At 60.0% G+C, this 17,113-nt stretch overlaps 2 protein-coding genes across 2 annotated transcripts; both read left to right on the forward strand.

Annotated features, from left to right (window-relative positions):
* Window positions 1–1,542: 1,542 nt before the first annotated feature.
* LPMP_204950 (protein kinase, putative) lies at window positions 1,543–13,350 on the forward strand (the record flags this gene model as incomplete). The annotated part of the gene is made up of 1 exon (XM_010700392.1): window positions 1,543–13,350. The coding sequence occupies one exon, from the start codon at window positions 1,543–1,545 to the stop codon at window positions 13,348–13,350; it is 11,808 nt and encodes a 3,935-aa protein (XP_010698694.1).
* A 1,236-nt stretch (window positions 13,351–14,586) lies between these two features.
* LPMP_204960 (hypothetical protein) lies at window positions 14,587–16,683 on the forward strand (the record flags this gene model as incomplete). Its single annotated transcript, XM_010700393.1, has 1 exon — window positions 14,587–16,683. One exon carries the CDS (start codon window positions 14,587–14,589, stop codon window positions 16,681–16,683), a length of 2,097 nt encoding a protein of 698 aa, XP_010698695.1.
* Window positions 16,684–17,113: the final 430 nt, after the last annotated feature.

The raw sequence follows: 17,113 nt of genomic DNA on the forward strand, positions 1-17,113 counted from the left end.
TTGTGGGTGTGTATCTCTATCTTCTTTTTTCCTTCTGTTCTCATTTTAGCTTGCTGCTTTGCTTCCCTCTGAGCTGTGTGAGCGCGTAGGCTGTTAACGGCGAACCCTCATCGCTCTTGATCTCTCTTGCGTTCTCTGCTTTCTCCCCCTCTCCCTCTCCTTCCCCCATACTTGTGTCTGCGCGCGCGCGTATGTCTGCCTCCGCGCCCTTTTTGTTCTCTCCTTCGTCTTCGCCGTGGCTCTCTCTATTTCCAGCACCCTTTTGTTGCTGCTGTTTGCTGTGTGAGCACCCGTCGGTGATTTCGTTTCTTTTGCCTCTCCCCCTTTCTCGGTGTGATCGATCTTGCCTTCTCTCTCTCTCTCATCACAGCCAACAGGGTGCTCCCTCCCCTCCCTGTCAGTTGAGTCTCCCATTCGCGCTTCTCTTATCTGCATGGTACTGTAGACAGGGAATACGCGCAGACGTGCCTTTCGGCTCCCTCCGCCAGTCCCCTCTTCCTCAGCGCACAGCCCTCTTCACTGTTCTGTTGTTGTTGTTTTCCCCTTCACTGGCGGTCTGCGTTTCTTTGCTTCTTTTTTTTTTTCGCTTAGTGTGTCTGCCGGCCTGCCACCCTACTGTGCTACCCAAGTGATAGAAGGACCTAAAGACCCCAAGCAGCGATGGCAGCAGCGAGCCACACTCTCGCTGCACACATCAACTACAAGTATAGAAAAGGAGGCAGACGGGAGAAGCAGAGGCGCAGAGTTTCGCAAACTTTTGCCGGCGTTGCTGATCTCCTCCTCCACTTCCCAGGCAATCACATCTAAGAGGAGAAAACGAAGGAGAGAGAAGCATTCATCCTTTCCCTCGACTGCCAGGTAGTTTCTTTCCTTCTATCTTGTTACTCTCGTGTGATCCTCGTAGTGGTATACCTCTTGGGGCGTACGCCTCCACCACCACCCTTCTTCCCCCTCCCCCTCGCACGAGCGCTGGCACACAGGCACATATTATTTTCGCTTTTTCCGTGCGTGGGTGCCCTCTCTTTTGGGTTTCGCTGCTCACGCGTGGTGAGTCAATTTTTCTCTTTTGCTCGTCTTGTATTGGCTGTAGTGGTGCTTATTTTACCCTCGCACGGCCTCTCTCTCGCGTGTTGGTGTTTGCCTTGCAGTGCTGCTCGTGGCTACGAGAGGTGAAACGCAGAGCCAAAGAGGAGGGCGTTCTCCCCTCCCCTCCCCCCCCCCAGACCCCGCGCCGCACGGAGCAGGAGGGAACAGAAGGCTTTTCAGGTGCACAGCCATCCGTCCCAAAGGCGTCAAAGAGGCGGTGTTGCAAGGAAAGGCGCGGCCAAAGCGTTCAGGCCACGAAAAGGAAGCAAAATCAGGGAGAACAGTCGAAAGCAAAGCAAAGACTCGGCATATCCTGTCCCTCACCCCCCTCCCCACACACACACACCCACACGCACACACGTCCTGATTGTGGCTGTAAACGTGCTTCTTCTTCTTCCTGCTGCTGCTGCTGCTGTGTGTGAGTGTACGTCTACACCTTTTTCGAGTGAAGCCAAGATGTCCAACTTTTCTTCCTCCTCCTCGAGTGATAGCAGCAGTGATGACCGCATATTTACGCGACGAGTAACGTTTCAAAAACAGCACGATGGGGCATTCTCCTCCTCACCTCGTGTTTCAGCCCCCGACTTGTCTGCCGCTCGTGATGCAGAAGCAATTATATCCGAGAGTGTGCCGCCTCTGACGGTGGCTGCCCTGAATGCACCGACTACAACAGCAACAACCACTAGCAGTACACGCTCACCGCGGCCTGAGGCCGAGGCAGTGGTGCTGTCGGAGAGGAGCACTACCCAGCCAGCCCTGCGCAACACTTCTACGGAGTCCGAGGTCAACAGTACCTCTGGTGAGTCACTAGCTCAACAGAGACGCCGTCGCCGTGCTGCAGGGACTGGATCCCCACCAACCAAGGATTCACAGAGTAGCGCCACCGTGCCAGCAACAGAACCAACACCGCAGCGAAGGTGTCGCTCCTTGATCTCCGCCTCTGGGCCTTCCTCGGAACTCCCACCACCCAGTCTCTCGTCGAGTCAGCAACGACGCACCTCTGTGCACTCCATAAGCAATGGCGACGTTGGAGTTGCTACACTAGCGCCAGCATCGCCCAGCACCCTGTCTACATCCACCGGCAAAGGCGCAGGTGGTCGTGGCGGAGGCGGCGCTCGCCGCCAATACCTACGCAGTGCTGCCACTACCTCTTTGCGTGCCGTCTCGTCAGTCTCGGCGTCGCCGACGACCAGCCCTGTCAACGTTCGACTGCTAAGCGACGAAGCTTACCTCGACATGTTCCACATTCCGGCCCTCATTGCGCAGCTTTCGTTATCGCTGATGGCGGCGAAGCCTCTCGACCCTCGTGCGTTCACACGTGACTGGCTGGCTGACCGCCTTGTGAGCGAAGATGACGATGACGATAACATGGACGAGGGTGGTGGCAGCATCAACAGTGGCGACGGCATCCGAGAACGGGAGAGTCACCCACCGCCGAACGACACAGCTGTCCTGGAACTCTTCACAGAGCTCCCCGGGAACACCAGTTTTGCCCTCCACGGCAACGGCAGCACAATTGGCGACTTGGCGAGTAACAGCGGCGCCGAGAGTCCACACTCGGGGGTGGTCTCGTGCCGCCAAGGTCACTTAGAGCGCCACTCACAGCAGCGCCGCCGAGCTACCGTATCGGGTGAAGTTGAAGAAGACGATAACGCAAAGGCAGCATCGGCGACCGCCGGCGACGGTGACGAGAACAAAACCGACACGGCCACTGATCGACCTGCATCTGGGCGGCACGAGCCCCTGGCTCCCTCCTTACTGGGCCTTCCACGGCACTCATGCAGCGCTTACGGCTGGCACACCACAGGCAAGCGCAAGGCTGCCAATCGACGAGGGCAGCGGAGTGCTCGAAAGAGCGTGGCGGCTCCGACGACGTTGCAACAACGCGGTGCCCGCCGCATTAGCAATCCTGGGCGATTGCACAAATATAAAGCGCCCGCCTCCTCGAGGAGTAACGCAAGCGAGAGCGCTGATGGCGGCTCGCCGCGATCTGGGTTGCTGTTGACCATGTTGCCGCCTTTCCCCGAAGAGGTCAGTGAGGACGGAGAGTCGAGAGCAATCGAGCATAAATCGAGCGGTCCGCTGCAGAGAAGTGAAGAGAGGGAACGAAAGGCTACTGCAGCTGCGCTGAGAAGTCTTCCTCCCACTCCCAAAACCTCCTCGCCGTCATCGTCGTCTTCCTTCACTGCCTTCAACTCTCCCGGAAGTGATGGTGTGGAGTGGGCACGAGTGGCGCTGCGGTCGCGCCGGACGACACTCGCTGGCTCCTCAGCCTCTGCCGATATCGATACTCCGTCGTTTCATTGCAGGACAACAATGGAAGGCGCCTCCTGCATCTCAGCGGAGGCACTCCCAGCGCTGCATGGAACAACCCACGACGGAGGCATTCGCAAGGGTTGCAGCAGCAGTGGAAGCGCTGGCGATTGCTATACTAACGATAAAGATGCCTTCACCAGCCCCTTACGGCGTGATTTCACAGCCACGCCCTCAACGGCGAGCGTACCGACGGTGACTTCAGTCGCAGGTCCCCTTGGCACCAGCGCTGAGGCTAACCTCAGTCTGGCTGCTCAGCAGCCGCAATATGGGGAGGAAAACGGACTGGCAGCGGTGGTACACGGTGGAATTGATCACACCAGCAGCCGAAGCTCCAAACTCTCTACTGTTGCTTTCCCGGCCATCCACCCAACAGCCTCGGCGGCGAACCTTCACGTAGCCACAGCGGATTTTTCAAGCAGCGACAGCAGAGCCGATGAAAGTCTAGAGATAGATCGTCACGGCAGCAATGGGGCGGCTGGGGATATGGACCCTGGGAAGAGTATCACGCACGAAGACGAGAAAGACGCTGCGTCTGCAGCGTCAGGGGTAGCGGGGGAGAACAGAAATGACAGTGACAGCCATTTCAGCTTCGCCATGTTCTCTCCCATCCTTTCTGTGGATGCGACGACAAACGAAGTGATTGACTACCGCGCAGCTGGGGTGCCGCCGTCATCGCTGCCTGCGTGCTCCGCGCCTAGCGGTGGAACCGGTGCACTGCAGCCCTACGCCACCGCCAGCGCAGGTGGAGTCGGAGGCAGCCACCTTACGCAGACCCACACCTTGATGTCCGTCACCCCATCGTCGGTCTTTCCTCCCTATCCAGCGCGACCCGCCTCCTCGGCTTTCAATGTCTTGCCCACACCGATGCTCGCCGACTTGCTGGGGGGTGGGGGGCTGACAAACACGAGCTTTGGCCGCCGCGGGGTGCCGAACAGCAGCCTTGGTCGGCGTCCTGCGAACATAACCAGCGCAGCTGCTCGCTACACAGACCCGGCAGCTGGGGCCATGACTGGGGGCTCGTCACCGCCGGCACCGTTCATCACATCGTGCGCGCCGATGGATCTATCTACGCATGGTGCTGGTAGTCGCAGCGTCGCGGACGATGGGCCCCTGGCAAGCCTGCAGCTGGTTGGCTTCCCGAAGCTGAATGCGAACTTGGCGATCGGTTCTGTTGGATCGGGTGCTGGTGTTCGGACAAGCGGCTCCGCTGATGTTGCTGGAGAACTCGCTTCTGTGTCGGAGCGCAAGGCAATGCAAAATGCTAATAACGCAGATGCCAATACCGCGGCACTGCACGACGGTACCGAGGCCGGAAGGAGCTCGGCGTTGTTGCTCGTCAAGGATACTTTGGGACCGGTAGCCGCATTACCACCCACCGCCCCGCCACTCTCTGCTACGGTGAAGCTAGAGTCGGCGCGTCGACTAGGCAAGCTGCTCGACCAGCTTCCCGCCGCCAAGTATGCCGCTGCCATCGTTTTTTTGGAGGGCCTGCTGAGCAGCAGTGGTGGCAGCAGCGATGCGGCAGAAACACCGGAGAGCGCGTCGATCAACATGATGGCAGCAGTCGGTGATGCATCGAACCACAATCGAGGCCTCCTGAACATGACAAACACCGTAACCGACACAACGCGGGGCGCCCTGGGCTTTTCGGGTGGGGGGTCGTCACCGCTGATTGGGTCGTACACCTCGGCCCGGACGTGGTCGGGTACATTGGGGTATGAACTGAGTCCAACAAGACGGGCGCCAAGCTTTGCACACCTTGTCGCCGGTGGGAGTAGCCAGGCGCCTGCCTTGGCAACGAGCGGCAACGAGGATGGTATGGGTGCTGTGGGTAAGGTGAGCCGAACGTCGGAGGGCGACAACTCGAGGTCTCTCTCCAAAGTCGGGTCCGCCTCGGTGGAGGCATTGGTACGAGATGCACTCAGCCAAAGCGTGCTCCGGTCACTGCCGCCAACCCACGAAGAGGTCCCTATCAGCGTGCCATCGTTGCCCTTGGGCGTCGAGGTTTCAGGGTGGGTCGCCAGCGACGGCAACGGCAGCGGCGTGCATCGCTTGTCTTCTCCTGTACGGCTGGAAAGTGCATATGGCGAGCGACTGGCGAACACCGCAACATTCGCCGCACGCGGCAACACGTCTCGGACAAGCTCGCCCGTCCCCGTCGCCCCTGGCGTCGGCGACGGAGCCCTCGTCCCACGCTTTCCTCTATCGCAGTCAGAGCGTGGTGACGTGACCTTCCACAAGCAGCCGTCTGTTGCCCATCTGTCGAACCTGCGCTGTGCATCGTCCTCACCACCGCCGCCGGGCGGCGAGGTGCTCACTGCCACGACGCTCCAGAGGCAGCAACAGTCGCAGCAACAGCTACAATCGGTGCCCAGTAAAGCAACCGAAGTCCGTCGCAGCAGCGATGCCACCGCCATACTGCCACAGTCGCTCAGTGGGACAGTGCCGTTGTCCTCTGATGACTCTCGTCTCGCCGCGAGGGACATCTCTGTGCGCGGGCAACAACTCATGTACGTGCCTGCACCGACGCGACTCGGTGCACGCTGCAGGGCTGATCCCGACGAGCCCACGACGCCAGAGCACAGCACTGCACGCATCACCACGGTCACTAATGTACAAGAGGCCGACAACGGCAACAAGAACGATGGCGATTCAGCGTTTGGCGGAAGAAACCACTGCAATATTGGTACCTACCTGGCAAAGCAGGGCCACAAGCAGGCACAGCAGCAGGATCCACACCTCGTCCCCTCCTTCACCGATGTCACTGATGCTGACGTGCTGATCTCTTCCCACCAGGGACTCCCCGCTCATGCAGGGAGCCAAAACACTGCTACTCGATTAGCGACTGCTGCTGAGACTGCGGAGTCGAGCACAACAGTTTCACCAAAGGCGCTGAAGGATGCACAGCGAAGGCACAGCAACGGTGACGAGAGTGTCAGTATTGATGTCAACGAGAGCACCCTTCATCCATCGTATGGCATTCATCAGGAACTTCTCCCGCCCGACGTAGATGAGAATCCCATTAGCCTGCGCATGCGGCCAGTTGAGTCGGCGTCGTTATGGTCATCGAACGCGCGTGCTAGCTCACTTCGACCCGAGGAACCGTCACTGCTGGGCGGCACCGAGTCGATCGCCAATTCGGGTGCCGATGGCAATGGCAGCCGACGCGCTGGCAGGCACGTGTATGATCGCCAAGGAGGCCGGCGCCGTCACCCACACTCTACGTATGACGCTAGAGTCGGCGACTCCCCGGGATACCCTCTGAAGACCTTTGAAGACCCTCAAGGCTCTGGCGTAGCTCCCGCGGAAACTACACCAGAGCGACAGCGGCGTAGTGAAGGACTCCACAGTAACGCCACCAGACCCTCTTCTGCATCGGCACGGAGGAGCACCAGGGTAGTGGAGTGGGACAGCACTGCAGCAAACTCGCCGACCCTGTCTCTGCACCTGCAAAATCTGCGCAGCGCCGGTACGGAGCTGGAGTTTGAGGACGTCGATCTTGGCTCCACTTTGCGAACAGCTGTGGCTCTCGCCGCTGCCGCTGGCACTCAGTCGGTGTCGAGAGTGTATGACACTGACAGCAATGACAAGGATAACCAGAGTAGGCGTGTCATCAGCAACAGCACCTCGGGACGGCCTACTGGCCAGACCCTCGCTGCAGAGGGAGACACTGTGGCAGCGGAGCCCTTTGTCAGCGCGGATACCAACGAAGGGCTCAGCAGTCTTGCCGTAGCGGACAAAGCATATGTCAGCAATCCCCTCGCGGCCCACTCGAGCCAGACCTCCCTAGTACCGCAGGCCAGCAACGACAACTCACTGCAGCGCATGATAGAGGACAACGGCGCTGGCGGCGGTCGCGTCTCGTTGTCGATCACGCGCAGTAGCTCCGTCGACGCAGGGACCGGCGTGTCCGCGGTGACCGCGTCCATAACGCCTTCAGTGATAACGCCAATGGCGGCCGACGCAGAGGGAATGGTTCTTGGCACGTCTATAACAGCGACGACAACCCCCATCACCCCCGAGCCCTCGACACCGTCGCCGCTGTTCTCGGAACCGCCACTGCTCTCGGAACCGCCGCTGGTCGCGTCATCCGTCGTGGTCGCCATGAACTCGTTCTTCTCCCGAGAGGACCAAGTTGCGCCGGAGGAGTTGGAGGTGGTTCGCGAGGTCGTAGCTCACTACGATGCCTTTGCCGCCTTGGATGAGACGCAGCTGGAGACACTAGTGCGCACGATGACGCGGGCGGAGCTGCAGCGCGGCGCCACCGTGGTGTGCGAGGGCGATCGCACGCTGGAGAAGCTGCTGCTCATCGTGTCCGGCAAGCTGGCGATTTCGCGCAAAGGACTCGTCACCCGCACACTGGCGCGGGGGCAGTTTTACGGCGAAATGGAGATGTCGTACCACGTGGAGCGCAGCCACGTCACCTTGACAGCCGCGACACCCATCGTGGTGCTCTACGCCCTGAAGAAGGTGGACTATCAGAAGCTCGTCATTCATGAGAAGGACGCTCGGCGGTATATGTTCCTGCAGTACGTCAACGAGTGTGTGCTTTTCAAAGGACTCTCCCCCCACATCAAGATGCGGCTAGCCGACTCCCTACGTGTGTGCCGGCTGCGCAAGGGCGTCAAGCTGGCGGAGCAAGGCGCACCGGTGGAGTGGATGTACCTCCTCATGTCGGGCAGTGTACGCATGACATGCCGGACCCCGTGCGGTTCTGGACGAGAAACGAGCAATCATCCGGAGTCAAAGGGTTTTGCGGCATCAGAGGACGACTTGCGCCACATGGCCACCACGTCGTATTCCTTTTCAAACTTCGCCGGCTCGATGTCGCCCAGCGAGGCACTCATGTCCAGCGTCGCGTCGGCCGCGGCAGCTTCGACAGTCGCTGGAACTTCCGTGATACACTACGGCACCACACACAGCGGCATTACCGGTACACCGTCATCCACTCTCTCGCCGCCGGCCTTCGCGTCGGCAGCCCCCTCGCTGGATACCTATGACAACAAGCCGCCCTCGACACTGCCCACCTCAACCTCACTGCAGCGCTCGGCGAATACGTTTCTCGACGCCACGATTCACGGCAGCACCGCAAGCGCGCCGACAACCTTCCTCGCAAACGCAGCAGCAACCCACGCAGGGGCAGCAGACGCCAACGACACTTTGGTGGGTGGCAACACCCACAGCACTATTGTTAGAAGCGGTAACAACGCCGCCGTGCTTGTGTTGGACCTCTCAAAGGGGAAGCTGGTTGGTGAGACGGAGTTCGTGTTCAAGTGCAAGGGTCTTTTTACCGCCGTTGCCACGACATCTGTGCAGGCAGCGCGCATCAGCCGTCTGCACTTCGAGGCCATCATGACACGACCCGTCGTCGAGGAGATGAAGCGCAGTATGTTGGTGAATCCCAACTACTACTTTTATGAGTTCACCGTCCCCGAGGAGTTGAAGGAGGAAATGCGGCGCATGCTGTTCCGACTGAACGTCGGGCCGGCGGCACGCCGGCGCAACCGGCTTGCTCATCATCAGCAGCAGCAGCATCTTCGACAGTCGGTGACAGGGGTGGAGGGCACAATGTCACGCTTACGCAGCCGCAGCGGCACTACCGGAGAGCACAAGGGCAGCAGAGGCAGTGGCCCACGTAGCAAGCAGAATGCAGTGTCATCACGCCGCGTTCAGCACGAGCATAATCACGTCTCCTTCATGGGCGCCATAACAGGCGGGACAGGCGGTTTCAGCAGCGTTCTACATGGAACGGCCTGCAGCAGCGGTAGCAACAGTCACAGCACGTCGTCGCCACTTGCCATGGTGTACGTGCAGGACAGTGCTCTCGAACGTGAGGATGGTAAAAACTCGCAGACGGGGAGCAGTCGGGACCACAGTGGCTACCGTCGCTTCTGCACTGCACCACTGGCGAACAGCCCGACGATAGCGCAGTCGTCAACGGAAAGGACGACAGCTGACAGCGCTGACGCAGCAGGAGTGGAACCCTCTACATTGCACTACCTCGAAGCACCAACCGTGTGTGGTGACCCCTTCTCAGCCCTGGCAGTGGCCAACACCTCTGTCGTCTCATCCACGAACGCCGGAGAAGAGTTGGTGTCCCTCACCCCTCTGCCGCCGGTGACCATGGGCCACATGAGTAGCGTGAAGGGTAGAGGTGCTAGCAGCGATAGTGACCACAACCGCCATTCGCACGCCACCGCGCGTCTTACCACGCCTGGCCGGCGCGCCAGCCTCACCAAGCACTCCTCCACTACGACGAGTCACCGGCACCGCGTTAGCACGCGGGGCGAGATTGTATTCTCGGGCAGCCGCAACCTGTACCACTTCACTGCTGAAGCGATGAGCATGAATGAGAACATCACGATTGCCGTCGTTGCGGATGGCACGATCATTCGGTGGAACTCTGTCGCGCAGAGCGTCACCGGCTATGCACCGTTTGAGGCGATTGGCAAGAGCATTTTCGACTTCATCGTCTCCGAGGATGGACGGCAGCGCATGCGCGACACCCTCGCCGTCGCCGCGCGCTTCGCCGGCAAGTGGGAGCAGTACACCATGGAAAGACTACAGGAGCAGCACCTCTTCCCGTTTCGCCAAAACACTGGGCTCTACCAAATCGGGCTGGCGCTATCTGTCATCCCGTCGAACTGCGCCAAGACGGCGGAGGTGCTCCTGCTGATCGGTCGGGAGGGAAAGTATCGGGCGGCCAGCACGTACGCGGCGGATGTGGCCAGGTGGTTGGAGGGGTCGCTAAAGCCGCAACTGCGCCAGTTCCAGCGCCGCATGGCGCAGATTGAGTCGCACGACTGGCAGCTGACGGCCGAGGACGCGCTGCAGATACGCGGCAACCTCGACGCGTGCATGTCCATGGTGGAGCAGTTCACGAAGTTTTCGCTGCTCAACATGGACGTGGTAAGTCAGTCGTGGCGACCGCTGCGACTTCCAGCGCTGCTGCGCCGCTTCGCGACGGAGGCGGTTGCATTTGCCCGACAGCAACAGCACGAGTACTACTGTAACATCGACTTGGTGGAGCCCAAGGCAGAGGTGTTCCTGGACGCTCCGCAGGTACTTGCTATTTTGCGGCTTCTGCTTGGCGACGCACTGCAATGCCCCAGTGTGGACGACAACGGGAAGACGATCGTCGTGCACGCGGAGCTGCGGGTAACAGTGGTGGAACCGCAGGACACGAACCAACTGCCTCTGAACATCGGAAGCCCTGCCAGCCGCGTGAGTGGGTGCGGCAGTGGCGTGAGTGGACCTGCCGCTCCTCTCGCCCCGTCGAACACGTCGCTGATAACGCTGCCAGAGAACCACAGCAGCAGCGCCGCCATCGATGAACGGCGTAGCATGGTGGCCTCACCGTCCGCGTTGGCTAAGCCCAGTTATCCGGTGGCCAACACCCCTGTCTCCACGGTGGAACCAAGCACAGATGACACCGCCCTTGTCCCTGCAGCTGTTAGCCTGCAGCCCGAGATGGCCACCACGGCACATCACTTGCGGCGCCGGTCTCTGCCACGTGGCTCTCCATTGCAACAGCACTCACAGCAGTCGAATCAACATCACGGAGGTGAACTGGCACGGTCCGACCATGCCTATGACTCTCCCCTCATAGCCCTGGTGAACGAAGCCAACCTCAGCAGCGGTGGCAACGCCCAAGGTGGGGTGGACAGCTCACCAACCTCCGTTCCTGCGGGACTTGCGGCTGGCTCTCAGACGTCGAGCGGAACCGGAATACGCGGCCTCGCAAACGCGCCCTTTTCCAACACACTCACCTCCACGCTGCGGCGCATTCGGTTTGAGATTCGCGACGACGGCCCAACAATACTCAGCCTCCGTGACCCCCAGACAGTGGCAAGTGAGCGCACACGCAGCGATGCGTCGCCAGAGAGCGCGTCTGCGGATGATGCTGCAGCCCGCCACTCGACATCGCCGTGGTCGGCCTCGTGCACAAGCGAGCGAGCTTCTGGTGAAGGTGTCGGTGACAGGGGCGGAAACGGCACTGGTCCCGACCCCAGCAGGAAGAACTTCACTTTTGCAGCAGCCAGCGCGCGTCGTGGCGCAGTACTGGAGCAGGTGGAGAAGATACTGATCAACCTGGGCGGGGTCCTGTACGGCTTCACACGGCCAGAGGCCCCTGGTAACCTGGTGCGGGTTGAGTTGCCACTACTTGTCGTCCCGGGCTCGACCGATGATGGGCGGGATGACGAGAACGGCGGCGGCGGAGCCGGAGGTGGAGCAGTGGCGCCGCCGTCCAGTGCTACTCGTACCTTGACGGTGATTGTCGCTGATAGCAACCGCCTGCATCAGCAGCAGCTGTGCCGCGTGCTTTGGGCGCGGCAGCACGCGGTCGTCCCCGTCACAAGCTTTCGCGACCTGGGGCGCAAGCTGGAAATGAATACCGCCGACATCCTGCTCATTGACCCGCTTCACATCGATATCGTGTCAGAGGACTATGAGTCACTCGTGGGGGACGACCCCTTCGACGACATCCGCATTCTCTCCGCTCGGCTGGCGCTTGTAGTCATGGCGTCTGACTTCAGCGACTGGCGCGTGCAGAAGCTGCTGAACCGGCACGCCGTTGTGGAGTTGCCCAAAGTCGGCTCCGGCGCGCTCGTCCACATTGCAATGCAGGAGGCCGAGCAGTTCGTCACGGAAATGCGGGATGAAGAGGAGCGGCTGGATCTGATCCGCCGCACCTTTACAAACAGCTCCGCCGAGCGCCACAAAATTGGCAAACGCATCGGCAAAGGCGCTTTTGGAGACGTCTTCGAAGTGGAGGACACGTTGACGGGCGGCAAGATGGCGATGAAACGCATGCGTCTGCATGACGGACTGCTGGCAGACGAAGTGGTGCAGGAAATCCTAGCCATGACGACGCTGACGCACAACAACATAATTCAGCACTTCTACTGCGAAAAAGAAAGCGACACACTTCTGCGCCTTTACATGGAGCTGGCCCCTGGCGGCACACTACGTGACAAGATCCGGGAGCTGCCGGGGGTACCGCTGCCCTTCTCGGAGATTGTGCACCACCTCTCTTGCATCTGTCACGGCCTTGCCTATGTGCACGAGAAGAACTACGTGCACGGCGATCTCAAGACGGCAAACCTTCTGCTTGGTACGCACAACCGCACCAAGATTGGCGACTTTGGCACCGCGAAGCACTTGGCGCCGCATCAGCTGCTCTGCACGATGGTCGGCACCCCGCAGTATATGGCGCCGGAGGTACTCAACGCGGACGTGGAGCAGCGGCTCGGCTACGACTTCAAGGCCGACATTTGGTCTCTGGGCTGCATCGTGCTGGAGATGGCCACGGGCAGCCCGCCGTTCGCGCACGTGGAGTGCGCGCAGGGGATGGGGATCATTAAATACCTCACAGAGCTGACGGATACTCCTGACTTGTCGCCGCTGTTCACCGGCAACCCGCTCGTGTACGAGTTCGTAAAAAGCTGCCTCGACATCGACCCGCAGAACCGCCCGACGGCGCAGGAGCTCCTGCACTTTGACATCTTGGAAGGCGCCGTGGCGAGTCAGCGAGCGGAGCGACTGGTGCGGCGCGCGGAGATGCTCTACAAGCTGAACAAGTACGCCGCGATGCGCGCCGACGGCGGCGGTGATAAGGTGGGGAGGGGTACCGGTGGCCGTGGTGGCGACCAGGGTGGCGCCGTACGGGGAGGAGATCATAAGAATCCGGAGGAAAGCGAAGAGGAGGTGGAGGATGGCGATGGCAACCACAGCAGCCTCTACGACAGTGGCGTTTTCTTCTCCAGCGACGACACTACCGTTTACGAAGAAGAGGATTACTATGATGACGAGGATAAGGTCGACGATTATGAAGAGAATGACGAGGTGAGTGAGCACGACAGCATCGAGGATGTGATAGAAGAAAACAGGGTCCCGAGGGTGCATCAGGAGCAAGAGCGAAATCAGCCGCAGCCCGCCGCTACTTAAACCTCCCCGCTCTTGGTATGAGAAGAAGTGAAATGGTGAATGGTGAGATAAAACGTAATAATCAGCAAAGATGCGTACGTGGTAAGAGGGGCGACTAAGCGCTACGCTTGTGCCCTGCGCGTCTTGCTTTGCTGGTCTGGGCTGTCGATATACGCCCGCGGCAGGGAATTCGGCGAGGGCTGGATCACGGCGCTACACTGCCTGTCTGAGCTACGCCCTCTGGCACTCTTCCCTGACTTCACTAAACTCTCGCTTTCCTCCCTTTCGCGCACAGAGTTCCCCTTCAGAGCTTCTCTCTATGGCGAGACTTTGAAGCTTCCATTGTTTGGACGCCGCCCCATACACCAATGCTCGGAACAGCATGAGAGAAACAGTGAGAAAGATGCAGACGCATGCAACGCCCCTCTGAGTTTTCTTGGCGTGATTTGAAGAAGGGAGGTAGCCGCCATGCGGGACTTGCGTTCGGGTTGCTTTTGCTTCTCTACTATTTCTCTGGATCTGAGTGCTTGAGCGGGTGGGCGGCATGTACGAATAATTTGCTGTTGCGGTTGCACATAGCTGTGCTGCGTCTCAGTGTGAAAGAGGAACGAAGTACATACATATATATATTACTCTCTAGTGAAAGAACGAAGGGGAGAGACAGTGGGCACGTAATGCGCGCGCAGCCCGAAAGGCGGTCGCAGCGAAGACTCTTTGTTCTATCCTGATTGCCCTCTCCCCCTCTCTAGTGACGGCAGAGGGTCATCACACACGAGCAAAGGTGAATGGTCAGCAGCATCGATGCCTTGATTATCGAACGTCATGCTGCCCGAACGAGAGCGATGCGGGGAAAAAGAGAGGGACACACAGAGACACAGCCGTGCAACAGACCTTGGTGAAGATCGACGTGCGCCCACACTGGCGCTCGCGCGGAACAGCCATCTTCTCCCCTTTCCTCCTCCAATCTCAGTGCGCAGCTGTCTGCGCTTACCGTCTCCAAGTCGTGTGGGTGGTGGTGCTTTGCCCTCTCCACCTTCTTGACTGTATGTTCATGTCCCCTAACCCGTCCCCCACTACCTCTCCCTCTTCTCTCCATCCACTCTGGTACGCAACTTCCGCCTTTCTCCGCTCTTCTCTTCTCGCTTCCGACTCTGCTGTGCAGCGGCTCTTACTGGCCGCTACCCTGCGTACCATTGTTGCCGCCAACCACACACGCACACGTAGACAGTCTCAGTGCTGCATACAACTAGAGAGAGGATGCATGCAGAGCGGGAGGTGATAACGTTGGCCTTTGGTAACTACAGCTCTCTCGTGGCGGCACAGTGGGCCAACGGTACTTCGCACTACGATGTCCATCACACCACCCTCTACTCCGAGTGCCGCAGCGCGAACGTGTTAGGCGGAAGCAGCAGCGGAAATGGGTATGTCCAGGTGCCGCGTCTTCTGTTGCTCGACGCCCCTTACGCGAGCACTTTCGACGACGTCGATGCCTGGGCGCACAAATACAGAGAGGAGGCCGAAAGCGACGACGGTGGCGACGCCGCGTACAGCCCCTCCGCAGCCTCGCCGTCGCCTGGGTTCCGAAGAAAGGCCTCATCACCCCCGTCTTATCGAGGTCTCCGGGACAGCGCCGAAGAAGAGGACCATCGCCTCGCACGCGTGGCTAAAGCCGTGCAGTGTCGCGTCTTTGAGCAGCATGGCCTCGGCCACGGCGATGACGTTGGGGATGTAGTCGATGTGCAGAACGACGATGACGAAGATGAAGATGCACACTTGCTCTGCGCAGAGGAGCAAGGCGACGTGAACAACAATGCTGACTGGCACAGCAGCGCTATCGCGACCCACCGTCGAGCGCAACGTCAAGCCTGCTTAAAGCGGAAGCTCTTCGATGAGCAAAACACTGCGACCCCGTGGTGGCAGTACATTACCACCGGCCTCGGGCCCGACAGTGTCACCTCCGTCAAACCACTCCAGCACATGGATCCAGCAGGTGATCTGCCAGCGCTGCACAGCTTCGGGTACGGCCTCGCTTACCTCCGGGATGGTGGTAGATCCAGCGAGGTGGCAGATTTTAACGACGCTCTGCGCCGCAAGCTCGAGGCAGCTGATCAGTTACAAGGCGTGCAGTGCTTCATCGACGGTGACGGCCTCTTCGGTGGGGCAGCCGCAAACGTGCTCGAACAGCTGTGGGAGGAGGCGGGTCCCAAGACGCCGATTGTTCAGGCGTGTGCTTTTGCCCGTCTGCCGATGTTTGTAGCCAATCCAGACTACCGCGCTGAGGTCGCGTTCCGCGAGCGCCGCATGGACGAAGTTGCACTGAACCAGCTGCTAGCCACACTACGCCTCTCACGCCACACATCAGCGGTGTACATCCCAGTGCCTCTGTCGGACTGGGATGCCTTGTTCAAGGGCGCCGCAACCGCCGCGTCGCCGACTGAGGCACCGCAGTGGTTGCATGACGAGCGAGCGACAGCGCAGCTGCTGGCGGCTGTCGTGGACACGGCTCTCTACGGACTCCGCGACGGTAGCTGTACGAGCGGGGCCTCGTCACAGGGCCCGCAGTGGTACATGGATGAGTGGTGCCGTGTGGTGCGGCCAGCGCCGTCGCTGCGGGTGGCGGCTGCGATGGGGGCTCTGCCGCAGCCCGTATCGGCCTCGTCGGAGCTGTGGGAGTTCTTGCAGGCAAACCCGCTCCTGCCCGACGCGCCGCAGCTCGACGAACACGTGGATCGTGCTAAAGACAGCACAGAGGACGACGCCAGCTCTGGGCAGACGCGGCTGCAAGCGAAGTATTTTCCTCTGACGCACAGCATGTCGACCTACTCGCCTGCCCAGACGGCCGGCCAAGTCCTTGGTCATGCAGTCAGTCTGCGCGGTGCCGGATGCCTTCCGGCGACACTGTACCCAGCGCGTGAGGCGATGCTGCGCTACGCCCTCCCTCTTCGCACTTCCACCTACCTGCCGTTCCTGACAAAGGTAGGCTACCCCATTTCCGACACCTTTCCAGCGGAGCTCCTTTTTGCCGATCCCGCCGCGACGGCGAAGGCGCTGGGTGGTGCTGCTGGGAACGGTGGCAGTGCTAGTGCCGCCTCGCTGCGCAGTGTTCTGCAGAGTGTAGATGTCGGGGCCCATGTGCTGAGCACGTATACCACGGCGCCAATGCTGCGCGACATCAACACCAAGGCGCAGGCAGCGCTGCGTTACAAGATGGACCGCTACTGCGACGCGTACGTAATGGAGAGGGACGACTGGCGTGAGGCGCTGGACGAGGGACTGGCGCTCTTCGATGACTACAACCACGTGCCGCCGTCAGACGACGAAGACGGCGGCAGCAGCGACGGTGATAACTACTAGGCGTGTGGAGCACACAGAGAGGAAGACGAGCTGAGCTGCACTATTGTGGGCTCATCGATGTGCATGTATCTTAGTGTGTTCCTGTCATGGTATTCCTGCGGCATTGAGAAGATGCGGGTAAAGGTTCTACTTTAACTAAGCAACGAACGGTTTGGAGGTGGAGGAAGAGGGAGTGGAATAATGAGGGGGGGGGGGTCGCGCTGCTACTAGAAGGGAAGAGAGAGAGAGAGCATCGCGGTGTATGCGTGAAACCTGGATCTGTCTGAAAGAGGGGCAGAAAAGAGCCGCCTGTTTGCTTTTTCACTCACTCCAACCCTCTCTCTCTCTCTCTCTTTATGCCCCGCTCCTTCCATCTCCCGCGTTGCGTCTCCTCTGTGCTCATGTGGAAAGACAAAGAGGACAAAACAACGTCGACGAGCTCCTCACTAGC

This window comes from Leishmania panamensis, assembly GCF_000755165.1.
Source record: "Leishmania panamensis strain MHOM/PA/94/PSC-1 chromosome 20 sequence".
NCBI classification, from domain to species: Eukaryota; Euglenozoa; class Kinetoplastea; order Trypanosomatida; family Trypanosomatidae; genus Leishmania; species Leishmania panamensis.